The sequence below is a fragment of the Chiloscyllium punctatum genome, chromosome 15, assembly GCF_047496795.1.
Source record: "Chiloscyllium punctatum isolate Juve2018m chromosome 15, sChiPun1.3, whole genome shotgun sequence".
In the NCBI taxonomy this organism is placed as follows: Eukaryota; Metazoa; Chordata; class Chondrichthyes; order Orectolobiformes; family Hemiscylliidae; genus Chiloscyllium; species Chiloscyllium punctatum.
The window spans coordinates 29770977-29789904 of NC_092753.1; the positions used below are offsets into that span (position 1 = coordinate 29770977).

The window sequence follows — 18928 nt, forward strand, 5'->3', positions numbered from 1 at the left end:
AGAGATCAAAGACCTGGAATTGTCAATCAAACAACACTTCTCTGTTTCAGCAGTCTAATGGATATCGAGGTGCTCAGCCAATACTCGTTATGTGTTTGTTACACATTTAGAAACTGGTGTTGTTAGCTGTGGCGCACACACAACCTGTTCCAATGCTGTCAAATAATGTCATCAATAAAGTGATAGAAGGGGACATCACTAGTGATATCAAAGGGCACTTCCTCAGCAATAAACTACTCCCTGACATTTAGTTTGTGTTCCACCAGGGCCATTCATCTCCTGACCGCATTATAGCCTTAGTTCAAGCATGGAAAAAGTGCCAAGTTCCAGAGGGCAAGTGAGAGTGACTGCTTTTGATTTCAAGACTACATTTGACCAATTATGGCATTAAGAAACCCTAGCAATATTTGATTCAGGCAAAAAGCCATCTGCTGGTTAAATTCATACCTAGCATAAAGAAAGTGGGCAGCACGGTGGCACAGTGGTTAGCACTGCTGCCTCACAGCGCCAGAGACCCGGGTTCAATTCCCGCCTCAGGCGACTGACTGTGTGGAGTTTGCACATTCTCCCCGTGTCTGCGTGGGTTTCCTCCGGGTGCTCCGGTTTCCTCCCACAGTCCAAAGATGTGCAGGTCAGGTCATGCTAAATTGCCTGTAGTGTTAGGTAAGGGGTAGATGTAGGGATATGGGTGGGTCGCGCTTCGGCGGGGCGGTGTGGACTTGTTGGGCCGAAGGGCCTGTTTCCACACTGTAAGTAATCTAATCTAATCTAATCTAATCTAAAGATAGTTGTGGTTATTGAAGGTTGGTCATCTCAATATTGTGTGCTTGGCTCAACTATTTTCATCTACTTCATCATTGACCTTCCCTCCATCATAAGGTCAGAAGTGGGGATGTTCACTGATGATTGCACAATGTTCAGCACCATTCGCAACTCCTCAGATACTGAAACATTGCATTTCGAAATGAAATTACCAGTGACAAGAAACTGAATTGGACTAGCCATATGAATACTGTGGCTGCAAGAGCAGGTCAGAGGCTAGGAATCCCACAGTAGGTACTCACCTCCTGACTCTTGTCAATCACCTCTAAAGCAACAGTCAGGAGTCTGATAGAATACTGCACACTTGACTGAATGAATGCAGCTCCAACAACACTCGAAGCCTGACACCATCCATATCAAAACAGCCTACTTAACTGGCACCACATCTTCAAACATTGATTCCCTCAATAGCAGTACAGTGTACCAGCTACACAATACACTACAGAAATTCACCACAGTTCCTGAGATAGCTCTTTCCAAACCTTTGACCACATCCATCTGGACAAATAAGGGCAGCAGATACATGGTAAAACTATCACCTGCAAATTCCCCTTCAAGCCACTCACTATCCTGACTTGGAAATATATCGCTGTTTTTTTGTTGAATCAAAATCCTGGAACTTCTTCCATAATGGCATTGTGGCTTTACTTACATCAAAAGGTATGCAGGTCAGGTAGATTGGTCATGCTAAATTGCTAATAGTGACCAGGGATGTGCAGGCTGGGTAGATTAGCTGTGGGAAATGTAGGGTTCTCGGGACAAGATAGGGTGTGAGATGCTGTTTGGAGGGTCAGTGTGGTCTTCATGGGCCAAGTGGCCTGCTTCCACACTGTAGAGATTCTATGATACACCAAATGGGCTGCAGCAGTCCAAGAAGCCAACTTAACTCCACTTTCTCAATGGCAATTGAGGCTGGGCATTAAAAGCTGTCCCAGCCAATAGTCCTCACAAGCCATGTATTAATTTTGAAAGGCCATCATTGGGCAATGTAGAGACTTGGTGGGAAGCAGAGGTGGGGTGTAATTTTAACCTAACCTTACCATTGAGAAATAGTGCAGCACTTGTCTTACATTCAATTTAATTTTTCTCTCCACTGAAATCAACTGAGACTATTACAGGGAAGAGTATAGAAACAAACCTGAAAGGGAAGCTTAGAAGGACCAGAAAGTCTACTTGAACAGGGTGTGTCAGATTACTACAATATTCAGGTTTTGTATTGCTGTCAGTTCACCTTTTCTATTGAACTCTCTGGGCATCAGGTCTTCCAACAGAATTGCAATCTAGCAGGACCTTGCCAAGTTATATATTAAATAAATATAAGATAAAGTTAAAAATCACACAACACCAGGTTATCGTCCAACAGGTTTAATTGGAAGCACTAGCTTTCGGAGCGATGCTCCTTCAGCAGGAAGGGGCGTCACTTCGAAAGCTAGTGTGCTTCCAATTAAACCTGTTGGACTATAACCTGGTGTTGTGTGATGTTTAATTTTGTACATCCCAGTCCAACACCAGCATCTCTGAATCAAGTATAAGATAGGAGTTTATTTATGAATAATTGGGTTATAGCATTTTAATACAATTTAATTGATTTGGTATCTTCATATTGAGCTAAGAAAGTATATTTGCAAACAACTAATGGTTCACTCTTCAGCTTTATTGACCTCAGTGTTAAATACGTACTTTTCATGATTTGTGAATTTACTGTAAATATAAGGTGCAGTGGTCGCTCAAAATCCAGCAGCCAGTGCTGGGATTTGCATGGAAATTTGGAAAAGAGCAAAGAGACAATTGGCATAAGTTTAAACATTCAGAGCACGATTTAATGGTGCTCTTTGAGAAAAGTGGTCCTCCCATTGTGTGGTGGATGTGTATTCTCCTCCGAGACAGCACATGATGGGGTTTACTTGGTGACTGCTGTGAGTGGATGGGGTCCCTTTCACTGTGCACACAAACTCTCTTATAATGTAATCAATCCACTCTTCAGTGATGCGGCTCATTGTCATTTTATTCAGAGCATTTCAGAGAACAGGCAGTGGATGAAGAAATGTACTTTTAAACTGGAATTGGGCAGGGACTCGAGCAGAATTTTAATTCTGAAGAGCTGTTTTATAAGTGGAATCCTCTGTGACGTATATTGTGACTGGTCGTTGGCAGGAATCTTCACAGACCAGTGAGTTGAGTAAAATCAGATCTGACAAGACCTCTGCATCTCTGGGAAAAAAAAACAGTGCTTTACAAAAACTGCACAGAGCAGCTCAGTCACTGCCCCCGTGTGAGTTTAAGGTGAAGAAGAAAAGGACAGGAAAACAAAGCGAAGCCAGAGAGAAGAAAGCGTTGTCTCTGAGTTTGTCTTTGTGTATAGAATGAAGCCAATCTTGGAAACTACAACCACCGGGGAAAACGATGAAGCAAGCCAAGAGAGCAAAGGTACTGTGCCACAGGGGCTCATCTCTGAGCTATTTATGGGTCTGTACCCACATGCATACAAAGAGGTTTTAAACACTGCCTATAAGTTGCCTCCGGCTCTGAATTTTGCTCTGCTGTTTTACAGCAGCTTCAGCTTTTATAGAAATTAAATAATATTTTAAATTTTATTGAATGCTCATGTGAATGTCCATTGATGACCTTATTGTTTTCTCTGTTCATACATATTCGATGCGCATCATGGTGGATAGAGGAAGGCTTTTCAGGAGCATAACCATGTTGTAGCTGATCAATGGGATCAAATTCGCTATTTCATCAGACTCAATAAATCTAGTGCACTCTTGCATCTCTCACCGAAAGCTACTATCATTGATTTAATACATTACCAGACAGTAATGGGATTCAACTGTCAGAATAAGTCTTTGGTAAATGGAGGTTGTCAGTAGAGTATTCATCATCATCAGGATGCATATTGGGAGAGACTAGCTGTTTTAATTTAATGTATTCTAAAGCATAATTCACCCCTAGTGGGTTGGAAACCAGTTATCCTGCTGGATTAAGTATCAAATGTTTATGTACAAATACACTATATAATTGCCTGAAATATTGCAAATTGCTTTCCTCTGGTTAGTTTTGCATCTTTCTCACAGCTATAAATACTCTTTGGTGTCTTGGTTTACCTCCTTTAAACTTGAGCTTTCTGTATTCAATTAATTATAGTTAATGTAAATGTAACGGGCCCTCTCCGGAGAATTATGCAGCAGTTATTAAGATTCCATCACCCTAAATGGCTTTCGTTATCTGCAAATAGTGTTGATTTTTCTTTTCCCCCCCTCTGTGTTTCTGTACATTTGGAATCTGCAATTATGGCCAGGTAATTTGCATTTAGCAGGAAAATGAGATTCATTAAAGTTCCTGTAACATGTTGATACTTCTTCATGTTAACTTTAAGTGTAGGTAGAGGGACAGAGAGGTTCCAATTTCATTGTACTGAAATTGATTTTCCACTATAATTTTGTATGTTACTGTACCTTACATCAATCAATTCCAATGTGTTGTCTGATATTTTCTGGTTAATAACCAAAGTGGCTTTCTCAACCTCCTGCCATTTTGACATAATTACAGACTACCAGTTCTTTCTAACTCACTATCTTAGGTTTAGGAACCCTTTTCCTGAAACCAGATGGAGGATTTTGGCTACCAAGGCAAGCAGGTTGAGTTTGAAAATGTCCTGCTTGACAACAAAGTGGGAGTGTTGTTCTGGGGAGGGAGCAGTGGGTATGGGTTTGAGTTAGGCCTGCTTGGCCTAGAAGCAGGCTGTGGGTGCCTATGGGGCAGTTGAGTAATGAGGCCTAAAAGTCTGGCCTCCATTTCTTTGTCAGTGGTTATTTTCAAAACTGAGAAACCCTCTAGTCCATATCCCTCCATCACAGTTCCTTAATCCATAATACTAGGCCTTGGGCAAATGTCAACAAAGAGCTCTTTTGATATTGTATCAAAGGTGTCCAAAAGCATTGAGGCTGAGGAGCTTGCAGCTTTCTTCGGGATTTATAAAAAAAACCTCAGATGCTGGCAGTTATTCAGATTATATCTGCTCAAGAGCCTTTTTATCTACTTCATCAGTTTATGACTCCCACGTTGCAGGTTGAGATCCTTGCAGCAGCCGTTCTGGAGTATTATTTGAAAGCCGCACTGATTTCAAATGGACCTGCTGAGTTCAGGTTTCAATCCTGTTTGACCCATGTCTTGCTCCTTGCCCTGCACTCGCAAAAAATGTGAATCTCAAAAATGGGGCCTGGTTTTCTGCATCTGGGGAGATGCCAGCTGACATTTTAACACATCTTTAGGATTTTCCTAAATTCTGGAAAATGCGTCCCCTTAATTTCAATGGTGTGTTTTGTTTTCTTCCTTGAATGGCTGGATCAGTAATAACTGTGAGCATTCCTGGTTCTGAGTGACTTGTAGTCTATTACATTTGTGTGGTTCCTGGCAGGGGTTATATGCTGCTTGGGAAGCTTGCCTGTCTAAATCCATGAAATCTAGTTGGGAGCAGGATGACATTGGGGCCTGCAGGCCCCAGTGTCTTAACTCACAATACTCTTAGTCATGCAATGTATTAATTTTACATTCCTCATCCTTATTTCAACTCTCTCTATGATCTTTGACCCACCCTATGTGTCTAATTTCCTCCAGCCCACAACCACAACCAGATATCTATAATTGTGGCCTGTTATGCATTCCTAGTTATAATAGCCATACCATTTGGCGATTGTGCCTTCAGTTTGCAGGGGCAAAATTTTTTTGGAATTCTCTCTTGCACGTCTCGACCTCGCTTCCTTGCTTTCTTGTTTTCTCCATCTCCTTAAAACATTAACAAACGCCTTTGGACATTTCATTATGTTGAAAGGGTTATACAAATGTAGGTTATTATAAACAATCTGATAGTATGATGGTGCCTCTGTTCAGGCTGTAAAGTGCAGCTTAACATATAAAGAATGATTGTCTTTAAAGAGGCCACAAAGAAACATGCAGTTCCCATGTGCTTCAAACAGGGAAAAAATAAGGGAGAGTCCGTAAGCTCAGGGTTTTCACTCTTGTGTTATTGCTCTGTGATTTTCCTTCGAATGAGAGAACTTGTGCCCGCAGCTCAAATAGTTGTAGGCCATATGTAGCCCAGAATACATTGCAGGCATGTTCGCTCCTGTTACTGCCTCCTCTGCACGGTATCTGCCAAGGAATAACTCTGTGCTTAGGACTGTCGAAGGACCTCGCTGATTTACCCTTGGGCAGCATATGTGCCCATTCTGAGGCCTTGCCAGGTGCTCTGCCCTGTCTGGGGAACTGCAGTTGCCCAATAACTAGCAGTGAGCAATAGGTAGATGAAACTCACTTTAATATTGCCCTGTAACCAATAATGAAGAGGAATCCAGGCTGTTACTGGTAAACATTTTAATTAAATGCAGAGTTCAATGCCAAAACCAAACTGTATTTAAATTTGTATTTTTTTAAGGGTACCAAAAGAATTATTACTTGTGGCCTTCCATTGCTGTTCCAAATTGCTTTCTTTTCCATTAACCTCAACTTGGGAACAAGATCAGAAGCTACAAGGCTCCCTAACCTAGCAAGGATTTTATTCATGGCATTATTGCAATTGTGGTCAAACACCCCATAATTTTCTACATAACATGGATAAGGAATTTGAATTTTGCTTATTAAACTTGCCCTCTGGTCTATGAAATTGCTCTGTTACAACTAGTCATAAAGCAGGTCACCAGAAATTAAAATGTGTATAGATTTCAGTCATGTTACTGGGATTTTGTCCCTCAATGGAGAAATTAAAAAGGTACCGAGCTTCAGTTTTTAAAGATGGTAGATTGGTTTTCTTGTGCTTTCCCAAACCAGTGCCATTTTTCTGGAGCCATCCCAAGGGTCAGGAAGGATTTACCTGCCATCCACACATGCACAGCTTCTGAGGCTAGGGTCACTGTTGTGAGGACCATAAGAACACACCATACAAATGCACCTATGTGGGTTTTAGAATTCTTAAATAAAAATGCAGCTTCCTGGGAATTTGTGACTACTGGGAAGCCTTCTGAGGGGATGGAAACGTTCTGAAAGGTAAAGTGTGAAGTGTTTTGTATTGTAGATGTGTTTTTGCTGTAGCGTTTAGTTGTAAGGCTTTGTCCTGAAAAGATCAGTTGAGCACTATATTGACAAATATTGCGAAAGTGTTGACATGGAATACATTTTTCCATTGTAGCACATTTTCCAATGCGTTAAAAATGTAGAAAATTGAGTGACTGACAGTGTAAAAAGATTAATACAAATCCAGGCACTGCAGTTTGCCCAATGGGGTGGCACAGTGGCTCAGTGATTAGCATTGCTGCCTCACAGGGCCAGGGACCTGGGTTCGATTCCAGCCACAGGCAACTGTCTGTGTGAAATTTGCACATTGTCCGTGTGTGTGCTCCGGTTTCCTCCCACAGTCCAAAGATGTGCAGGTCAGGTGAATTGGTCATGCTAAATATTCAAGGATGTGTAGGTCTTTTGTATTAGTTAGTGGAATGGGTCTGAGTAGGTTACTCTTCAGAGGTTCAGTGTGGACGTGTTGGGCCAAAGGGCTTGTTTTCACACTGTGGGGAATCTATGATTATTTATTTACAAACAATCTGCTTTGAAATGTAGAAGTCCCAATGTATTCTTGCAGTTTCAGCCTCGAGATGGGAAGCTAATGTTTTGAAAACTGTGGGATTTATGAATGTTTCTGAATTCCAAAAGATATAGTGCATTGATAATAGCTATTTGGCGTGAATAAGTGACAGCTTTAAAGGGGTGTAATCATATATTCTACCTTAATAGTTACAGATGCATGGCTATTTATTTATGCAACTTAATGGCTATAGAGTCATTGAGTCATATAGCATGGAAACAGACCTTTTGGTCCAGTTGGTCCATGCCAACCATGATCCCAAACTAAACTAGTCCCACCTGCCCGCATTTTGTCCATATCATTCCAAACCTTTGCTATTCATATACTTATCCAAATGAGTTTTAAACATTTTAACTGTACCTGCATCCACCATTTCCTCTGGCAGTTCATTCCACACACTAACCACTCTGTGTGTAAAAATAAAAAGTTGCACCTCATGTCTTTTTAAATCTTTCTCCTCTCATCTTAAAAATATGTCCCCTGGTTTTGAACTGCCCCACCTTAGGGAAAAGGTCTTTGCTATTCATCTTATCCATACCCCTCATGATTTTATAAACCTCTATAAGGTTACCCCTCAAACTCCTATGTTCCAATGAAAAATGTCCCAGCCTATTTTTATAACTGAACCCCTCTATTCCTGGCAACATCCTGGTAAAGCTTTTCTGAACCCTCTCCAGTTTAATATCTTTCCTATAAGGGTGACCAGAACTGCACACAGTACTTCAGAAGAGGGCTCACCAACCAGTTAAAGTATTAACGTAGGGTGACATGATGCCTCAGTGGTTAGCACCGCTGCCTCAGGGCACCAGCGACCCGGGTTTGATTCCAGCCTCTGGCAACTGTCTGTGTGGAGTTTGCACATTCTCCCCGTGTCTGCCTTGGTTTCCTCTGGGTGCTCCGATTTCCTCCCGCTATCCAAAGATGTGCAGGTCAGGTGAATCGGCCATGCTAAATTGCCTATTCTGTTCAGGGATGTGTAAGTTAGGTGCATTAGTCAGGGACCAATATAGGGTAGTGGGAATGGATCTGGGTGGGTTACTCTTCAGAGGGTCGGTGTGGACTTGTTGGGCCGAAGGGCCAGTTTCCACACTCTAGGGATTCTAATTCCTTAATAAAAAGTTCCCATTTTCATGCTTACCCCTGCCCCTTTTTCTTATCTTTATATATTTAAAAGAATTCCCATAGCATTGCAGCATTCCTGAGGATTGCATATAGTAAATACTGTGTGACGAAGTATAGAGAATCATTAGGGAAAGTGGTGTATCTGAGTGGTGTATGTTGGGGGGGTGTGGCAGCTGGGGGTGGAACGGTGATGTTGGCAGTTGGGCTGCTATCTTGGAGAAGAGGGTCAGGCTTTTTAACCAACCTGCTCCCACATCCGTAATTCTCCTGCACAAAGAAGCGCTTTGCGAAAAATGCATTTTGGACCCGAAGCTTGTTCAAAAAGGCAAAAGCTCTATGGAAAGTCACACCTGCATTGATGGAGATGGGAAACTGCATAGAGTAGGTATCTCCTAGACTGTGTGAAGGTACAGCCTGGAGTGTACATGATGGTGGATGAGCTGAACCCTTTTCATATTCAGTGCAAAGGAGCTCTCTTCAAAAAGCTAATTTGGTTTCCCAGATGCTGCAGCAGCACAGTAGACTGGCTAAATCCTGTTTGATCTCTTTGTAGTCATGAGTGCAGATGGGATAGAAAAATGAGCATTCTTAGATGCAGATTCCAATGGATCACAAAGTGGTGGGCAGACTGAAATCTAGTGCTGGCTTAATAATGACTCTCTTTATATAAAAACACAGGCATCATATGGAGAACACCCACACAACCACAGAACAAATACTTACATCTTGTGACGTTAAATCAGATGACCCTCCCAACATCTGAAATGTAAACCTATTTAAAGGTCCAGATTGCATCAATATTTCCTTGAAATGCCATAGACAAGCTCTCATTTGAAAGGAAAATTAATATTTTCCCATCTTGCACAGTAACTGGAAGTTTCCTGAGAAAACGTTATGCAAGTCATACTAATTTATTTATTCCAACATCAAAACAGAAATAAAACATCTGGTTAATCAGCACTTCAAATAGGAAAATGGATTAACCTTAAACCTGCTGTGAATTTTTAAAATTCTCTGCTTTCAGTTTAGATCTGCCGCATTCATGTGTCATTTTTGTTTATTTCTCTGATCTATTCAGACCTTGGCTCAGATCAGAGATGTGACATCTGGTTGACATTTAGAATGGTAGCTGTCGCTTTGGGGATTTTGGAATAGACCAGTCTGGGCATAATGCTCATTCAGCACAGCCAGCGAGACCCAGTGGAATCATCCATTTCCACATGTTGGGGTTAGGGAAGTGTGAGAGTTGGAGGAGAAACAATGTCTTCTCCAAATTGGGTGGTAATGTTGGGTTATGAGCAGTTTGTGGGAACGTCCAAACATGGAAACTGCACTCTTCATCCATCTTTCTCTGAAGTACGTTGAGCATCACTATGGTAGCAGATTTGGACGCTGTTAACTTTTTGAGAACTTGATCAGTTTAGATTGAACCCAGACTCAACTGTAATTATTTGAGAGTTTAACACTTTTGAGGATTCATTGAAGGTGTTTTATGCTGTTCATAACTTCAATTTTTATAGCATCTTTCACAACCCCCAAATCTCCTAAAGTGTGTTACATTTGATGAAACTGTGTTGTAATGTAATTTGGGAAAGGCTACTATCAACTTACACAAAGAAAGATCCCAATTCAGAGATACAATAAAAGACCAAGTTATCTGTTTCAGGTGATATACTGAAGGATAGTTATTGGTCAGGGTACATGTAAAAACTCCCCTTCTGTTCTTTGAATAGGGCCGTATGTACAAAGTTATTGTATAAATCCATTTTGAAAATTGTGAACATGGTGTTTGCATGTTATATGTGCACACAGCCTATATATGTAAATTAGATGCAATGTAAGACCAAGTGATAGAAATCTGTGAGAATCTTGTAACGCTGTTCTGTTTTCTATTGATATTGCATATATATTTAATGTATTGATTGCTTTAAGATTCCCTGCACTTCCTGGTATCTGATTCCTGATTTATGAAACAATGGAAATTGCTTATGATTACCTGCCATGCTGAATTTGCACCAACTTACTGGTAGAGGTGGTGCAGCACCACCACTTGGGAGCAAGGATATTATTGGAAGTTGATAAGGTTTGGTAGGCAGGTTTAGTTATAAAGGTGCATATATGAATTTTTAATGAAATGTAATATTGGGATAGAATAGAAGGCCTTGCAGCTGGAACACATCATGCCTGATCATACAAGGCTATACCAGGCCTATGTAAACAAAAAACTATTGAAGAAAGCTATAGAGTGTCTTCATTCATGAATCACAAAAAGTTAGCATACTCCATTCAGCAGGTAATAAGGAAGACAAATGGAATATTGGCCTTTATTTCAAAGGAAATGGTGCATAAAAATAGTGAAGTCTTGCAAAACTGTACAAGGCACTAGCCAGCTGGAAATTGTGAACAGTTTTGATCCTCTTCTCTAAGGCAAGATATATTAGCATTGGGAGGCAGTACAGATAAGGCTGATACCAGGTAGGGAAGGACTATCAATGAGAGAGGTTGATTAGGTCGGACTTGTACTCATTGGAATTTAGAAGAATGCAAGGTGACCTTATTGAAATATATAAGATCCTTGGGAGCTTGACAAGGTAGAAGCAGAGAGTTATTTCTTCTTGTGGAAGTATGTGGGGCTTGAGGGCTTAATCTCGGAATAAGGAGTCAGCCAAGTAGGACAGAGATGAGGAGGAATATCTTCTGTCAGAGGGTAGTCAATCTGAATTGACCATGGAGGTCTCTGAGGCTAGGTTGTTAAGTATATTTGAGGTTAAGATAGACATATTTTTAATTAATAAGGGAATTAAGGGTATGAGAGAAAGCTGGAAGGTGAAGTTGAAGATTCAGATCAGCAATGATTTCATTGAATAGCAGAGCAGAATTAGTTGGCGGAATAGCCTAAGACCATAAGACATAGGAGTGGAAGTAAGGCCATTCGGCCCATCGAGTCCACTCCGCCATTCAATCATGGCTGATGGGCATTTCAACTCCACTTACCAGCATTCTCCCCGTAGCCCTTAATTCCTTCAGACAGCAAGAATCTATCAATCTCTACCTTGAAGACATTTAGCGTCCCGGCCTCCACTGCACTCTGCAGCAATGAATTCCACAGGCCCACCACTCTCTGGCTGAAGAAGTGTCTCCGCATTTCTGTTCTGAATTTACCCCCTCTAATTCTAAGGCTGTGTCCACGGGTCCTAGTCTCCTCACCTAACAGAAACAATTTCCTAGCGTCCACCCTTTCCAAGCCATGTATTATCTTGTACAATGGTCATATGGCCTTGTACAGTCATTCTTCTGTTTAATCAATCATTCTAACTAGAAATTTAGATCTTTGGTTTATTCGTCTTTAAAATGTTGATTTAATCAAGTAAGGGAATAAATTTCTTTGGTGAACAGCTAATTGTTATCTAACACCCATTTGAGCTGACTATGAGTCTTTCACTACTTCAAGTCCAGACACTTTTGCAGCTGCTTTTAATCTAACAGTTTTATGTAAAGTTGTTTTTTTTTAAAGAAAGAACATTTTACTGAAACAATTTATGTTCTTTTTGCACTCTTTCACACAAAGGTAAAGATTAGCCTCCCTTGGGGAACAATCTATAATGAAGAGAAGACAATTCTGTTTCCAATCAGAATCTCTTTACATATCCAGCTTCTAATCACTGTTTAATGATGCTGATGTTAAGGTTTCAACACTACATAGTAGTACCTCTGAAGGATCCCAGTCTTAAAAGAAGATGGGTATTTTATTGACAAACATTTCCTAGTCATATGTTTATCTGGTTCATCGTGTGTGCCATTTTGGGTGCTACAGTTTATCAATTAACATACAATTTGTATTGATAATCTGACAAAAATAATTAGCTTCAAAGAATCATAGTTTACAAGGGAATGATTCAGCTGATGTCTCTCACAATGATTTGGGATCTCTCGATCGTAACTATTGGATACGAAGTGGTACTGTGAATAAGTGATGGAAGTTCAATTGAAGAGCATTTGAGAATTAGCATGTTAAATGTACAATATAGACTAAAGTAGTTATTCAGTTACCAAATGTTAAAATTGCATGTTGTAGAGATGAGTGATTTATCAGTTATTTACTGAAATTGCAGATGAGAGAGGGAGGTATGTTCTGATGTAAGTGTGATCTTGGTAGGCGTGTGATAGACACTCTGTTCTAAGATTGGAACTTCAGCAGTTCTCGGTGGAGATACCTGCTGCCAAATTACCATGTTATATTAATTATCTTGTATATCATGTTAATAAACACCATTCAAGGAATGCTTTGAGGTCTGGCCTGAGCTTATTTGAAGAATGGATGAACCCATACTAAAACATGTCAGTGTTTTTGTTAAATACAAATGTTAGCAGTATCCCCAGTTAAAGAATGTTTGAGTAATCAAGTCATGAGTGTTCAGTCATGTTACTGACTGGATGATGTCAGTTCACTGGTCTCTGGTGTTAATGTTCCTTCAGAAAATGCTAGTGATTTTTCAAATTGAATGGATGTACAAGCAAACAGGCCAAATAGTAAAGTTTTCCACATATCTTAGTGTAGGTTTTATTGCTTCTCAGGATGCATCCAAGATTTATTTAATTTGCATGGACAGTTTTGACAAGTGCAGCCGAGTAAAGAGTATTCGGAACAAATCATAACTAGTTTGCCAGCCACCTTTTTTTTCGATCCATTTTGTTTATCATCAGGCCAGTGAAAATTTCCAGATGGCAGCCAGTTCAGTTATAAAGATGCTGTTGAAATGAAGATTATTCTTAGTTTGCTGAGGTGCTTTTCAGTAACCAAGATTGTTTGGTTCCCATATGATTTGGATCCTTAATTTGCACGTAAATAAACCTTTTAAACTGCAGATCAGCTGTGATTATGTCTGGCATATAATCCTTCCTTCTCACCCCCCCCCCCCTCCTTTTTAAGGTTTAGTCTTTATAGACAATTATGGTGACATCTGGAACTGATTACCCTGTCTATCATATTGTAAAGCTGAATTGTTCAAGTGGATACAGAAGAACCATTGCTTTAATTGAGGCTTGATATTTACAGTAAAGGGAAGCTTAGGAAAGGATTGTCACACGAATATGTAATTGTCTGACACGACTGGTAAATGTGGTTCCTTTAACCTGACACCCTTGCAGCACGTCAGGAGGACAAAGGAGGCTTGTTGAAAAGGACCACCAATCAGTTCCACTCTCCTGCTCATTGTTCTACAAATCTCCCTTTAAAACCTATACTTTGAATAAAGTTATATATCTTCTCTCAAAGTCACACAGCAGTTTGCGTTTAAGCAATTAATCTAATAAAATCATCCTAGAGAATTGAGGCAATGGATGTAACTTGTACCATCTAGTTAGTATATTCCTATTTTTATTCACAGTTGCTTCTTTCAAATTATCCGCTAACTTATTTTAGCACTAAATTTCCATGTTATTTATGTTGTTTAACAGTAGTTAACACTGCTGCTTCACAGCACCAGGGACCCAGGTTCGATTCCAGCTTAGGGTGACTGTCTGTGTGGAGTTGCACATTCTCCAGTGTCTGTGTGTGTTGCCTCCGGGTGCTCCGGTTTCCTCCCACAGCCAAAAGATGTGCAGATTGGGTTAATTGGCCATGCTAAATTGCCCATAGTGTTCAGGGATATGTAGTTAGATGCATTAGTCAGGGGAAACGTCGAGTAGTTGGGGATATGGGTCTGGGTGGGTTACTCTTCAGAGGGTCGGTATGGACTTATTGGGCCAAATGGCCTGTTTCCACACTGTAGGGATTCTATGATTCTATGAATCTTGAACCACATGACTTGCTTTGAATTGTGAGAAATTGATAGGTTGATGAAAACATTCTGGGTTTGATGTGCAGTTTTGAGGCCACAGCTGCACCTACTGCACATAGTCTGGAAAAACAACAGAAATGCTCAGCAATGATAAAAGTGAACAAAACTACGGATGCTGGAGAAAATCAGCAGGTCTGGCAGCATCTGTAGAGAGAAAGCTGAATTAATGTTTCAAGTTCAGTGATCCTTCTTCAGAACTGATGTTGGCTAGGAAATGATGGGGTATATTGCTCGAGACAGAGGTTGGAGGGAAATATAGGACTGAACAGATTGGTGGAGTTGGAGCCCAGAGAGAGAGATCAAAGGTTATGGATAATAGTAAACCAGGGAAAGAGAAAAGCTGGTAATAGGAATCATAAATAGTTTAGCTGTGCTGAAAGCAGGGTCCCAAAACAGAAAATGAGATGATAAATGAAAATGAAATAAAATACTCAGCAGGTCTGGCAGCATCTGTCGAGGGATAAACAGAATTATGTTGTAGGTCTACTGCTTTCAGTTGGAACTCTGCTTCTCTCTCCTCTAAACTTGCTTTCTTTTGAGAAGGAGGAACCCAGTCTTTAAAAAAACACTAGGAGGATAGTGACAGTGAAAGCAGGTTGTTTAACCCTGACCCTGCTTTCAGACGCTAACTGGCTTTAAGGCTTGAGACAAGCCGAGTGTTTTTTTTCTGATAGAGTTTCTAGTGATATTTTGTGGGTGTGCTGCAGTGCTGAGGAGAATCAGCCACCGACACTAGGTGTAGAGTGGTGTGCATACAGTTTCCTGAGCTAGAAGCAGGCAGGGCAAGTGCACTGTCCACCTGAACAGTGTGGATTGTGGTGTAATGTCCCAGCACCACTGATAGCTGTGTTGTCAATTGACTCTAATGTCCGGATAAGGTATGGGTTGAAATTTGAGGCTGGGGGTGATCGAGTGCTCAGGGGAATACGACGAGCCAAGTTTGAATGGTTGGTATGTGAGCATGGCCAGGCATCTTGAATCTTTGCTGTGTTATATCTGGGAAATTACAGAGGAAAGTTTGAGTCCTTGGCAGATTTATCCGTTTCTGTTTTACTTCTTTCAGTAGAGCAAACAAATGTGGGAAGCTTGATTTATGGAAGGAGCTAGGTTAAGGATGGATTTCCCGACCATCTGCACATTCACAATCAGATGCCATAAGTATGTCTGTATCAATGTACAAACATCATCCAATGCTAATGTGTCCTAAAATCTGTCTAAAATTGCATTTTGTCAGTAAAAACTGAAATTACTGAATATTTAAAACCTTTTTGGAAGTAGTAATGTATAGATACATTCATTCTGAGTCACAGTATTAAACAATGTGGTTATAACTGATTGAACTTTGCTCATCACTCATCTTTTAATTTATTAATAATGTGGTCTCTCTATATTTAGAACATAGAACATAGAACAATACAGCGCAGTACAGGCCCTTCGGCCCTCGATGTTGCGCCGATCAAAGCCCACCTAACCTACACTAACCCACTATCCTCCATATACCTATCCAATGCCCGCTTAAATACCCATAAAGAGGGAGAGTCCACTACTGCTACTGGCAGGGCATTCCATGATCTTACGACTCGCTGAGTGAAGAACCTACCCCTAACATCAGTCCTATATCTACCCCCCCTTAATTTAAAGCTATGCCCCCTTGTAATAGCTGACTCCATACGCGGAAAAATTTGCTCATGATGTATCCATAGTGATTATAGTACCACGAACATAATGGAAATACAAGCCTGTCAGTTCTCTGGTGTCAAGAAGCAGATCATTGCTAACCCTGATAATTACAATTACTGTCCAAGTCAGATTTTTTTCTGATAATTTTGTATCATTATGTTAAAATCTACCCATACTTCAATAGGTTAGATGTCAGCCAGCTACTACTTGGTATATGAAAATATATGGGTGCACCAGAGAGAGTACAAAATAGATTTAGAAGTATGATCCAGTGACTGAAAGGATGTGCTTACCAGTAAAGAGTGAACAAAATGGCACTTTTTTGACTAGAAAAGAGGAAGCAGAAGGTGATCTTTGAAATTATGAAGTCATAAGGTAAATGTAGAGATATTTAATGAGGAGACCAGAACTAAAGATCATAAATATAAATCCTGTGGAAACTCAGGAGAAATTTCTTTAGCCAAAGTGAGATTTGCCAACACAAGGAGTCAAGGTGAATGACAAAGATGTAACAGGAAGCTAAGCAAGGACAAGATTGAGTGTCAGAGGCAGTAATGGGCGAAGGAATATAGAAGGATATGCTGATAGGATTAGATAAAGTGTGATGGGAGGAGGCTTGTGTGGAGCTGAAATACTGATATAGACTAGTTTGACTGAATGGCCTGTTTCTGTGCTAGGCTGTACATAAATGTAACTAACTGTGCTTGCTTCTGTTTTCCATAAAGAAAAAGGGTAGTTCTGCTGATTTTAGTAACATTCACAGGTTTCTGTAAGAACCACCTGCTGGACATGGGACTTGACCTGGGAGGTAAGTGCCTGTTGGCAGCTCAGTGGCATTTTGCTGCCCAAGAGGATTGTATTTGAGTAGGAGACCAGGGCCTAAATTGTAAGCTGCATGGCATGCACTAAAATGCTAAATCCTATCTGACTGTCACCTCCTCAAACATTTTTCAACCTTTATGTAAAAAAAAACACAGGTACGAGTAAAGGTAGTGACCACGTAAGCTGACCTTCAGAAAGTCTGTAGTAACACCGTTCAGTTCGTATTTTCAAAAAGACTAATTCTTTACTTCCACAATGCCGATGTTTGTTAAGTGGTCCTTTGCTTTATTTTTGTGAGGAGCTGCTAGCATGGGTGAGAATTGAGCTCATTCCCATATGGGCTTTGTCACTTAAAAGCATCTGAAATATTATATTCTCCTGGTAGCTGGTTTGAACGGATTGATTGAGTGATTTGATATCAGGCTCAAATGAGCAAGTTCAGTCCTCAATCTGCTCTACTTAGGGAACCATTCAATACACTACAGTTAGCCCCAGCAACTCTCAGTAAAGGGATTGTCTCTTACTCTTGACTGGCCTGTGTGCCAAAGTGTTTAACCAGAAAAGATATATCTATGTAAATATCAATCAGTCTGGACGGTCATAGGACTGAGGCTTGACTGTCATGTTGTCAATAATCAAGTAGTCTGTAAACACGTTCTCAAAGAGTTAAGATACTGTGCTATCTTGAGCAACAGTTTAAACCCATGGGAGGAAATCATCAAAAAGACAAATATTTGCAACTTCCAAAATTGTCTCTTCTCAATCCTTTCCTGTTGTATCACTTCTGGTTTAGCTCCCATTCTTCACAAGATATGGGTATATCTTTACCCCACTATCATGCTGAAATCAAAAGGAATGATATCAAAAGCATGTAAACAATTTTATTTTCCTTTAACAGTGATGAAACCATCTGGTCTGAATTGGGGTTTTTGGATGATTGTGAATTAGAATAGGGTGCAAAGTGATAACATTCAGACCATTTTAAGTTTCCAAGCTGAATTCCCACTCTTCCCCCATGTCACCAGCATTCAATAAAACCCTCTGCACTAACAAAAGACATTGGTTGTCACAAAATTAAGGACATGGTGCTGGGAACACTACCCTGATCTGGAAGGATATGAGAATGTGGAGCCATTTAACAATGAAGTACAGGTTTTGGAGACATTTTTTAAATCATGCGTTATAAACAATGATAAATAATTCTGCCTACCCACCCCCTCCAAAGCAAAAATAACACCAAAGATAGTTATTTTGAGTGACAAAACTCAGAAATATTGTTATAAAAATCCAAAGTCCAGAAGAATAGCACATTGCTGAATTTTTATTTTAAATTTTGAGAGTGTGAATATTGCAAGATACAAAAATCTACAGGCCATTGGAACCCTTTGACCCATGAGGCTTCCCTTGCTCTGTTCCAAATAGCACACATCTACAACAGCAACTTGCGGTTACATAGCACCTTCAGAATTGTGCGTCAGACAGAGGTAGAGACAGAGCTGACTCTGCTACATTTCCAGTTTCTCCCTCTCCAGTCTCCTGGTACAAGTACTGCAGAATCGCTTGACAGAGGAAGCTTTGGATTGGCCAAAACCAAATGTATACAGGTTTCTGATTAGCCTTTTTGGCATTACTTAAAATGAAAATGCAATTTGGAGACAAAGTCATGAGATCTAAGGTCACAGAATTGTCATGGTGCAGGAGGAGGCCATTTGGCCCATTATATCACCACTGGCTTTCTGAATGAAGATTGTAACTGTGTGCCATTCTTCAGTCCTTTTCTCGGGAAACCCAGTACCTTGGATGATCACTAAATAGGAACAATGCCCTCAAGAATGTCTTGACTGAACCTCCCTCCAAATGCAAGAAATGCATTTCAATCCTGAACCACTCACTGTGTGAAAGGACTCTTTTGCCTTATGTTTGTTTGTTTTTGCAAATTACCTCAAATTTGTGCTCTAACATTCTTGATCTGTTCAAAATTGGGAACAGTTTCTCCCTAGCCCCTTTG

General features: G+C 40.4%; 1 protein-coding gene across 3 annotated transcripts in view; it reads left to right on the forward strand.

Annotated features, from left to right (window-relative positions):
• The window catches only part of LOC140486155 (proteolipid protein DM gamma), a 202532-nt gene that overhangs the window by 119199 nt on the left and 64405 nt on the right, over positions 1 to 18928 (forward strand). Inside the window, exon 1 of one of the 3 annotated variants that reach the window (XM_072584853.1) lies at positions 2802 to 3249. The exons of 1 other annotated variant lie outside the window; for it this stretch is intronic. In XM_072584853.1, the coding sequence (XP_072440954.1) occupies positions 3186 to 3249 (64 nt within the window). In that variant the 5' untranslated portion in view covers positions 2802 to 3185. Of the gene's footprint in view, positions 1 to 2801; positions 3250 to 18928 lie in introns of those variants that run through there. One more of the 3 variants, XM_072584855.1, reaches the window with a different exon arrangement.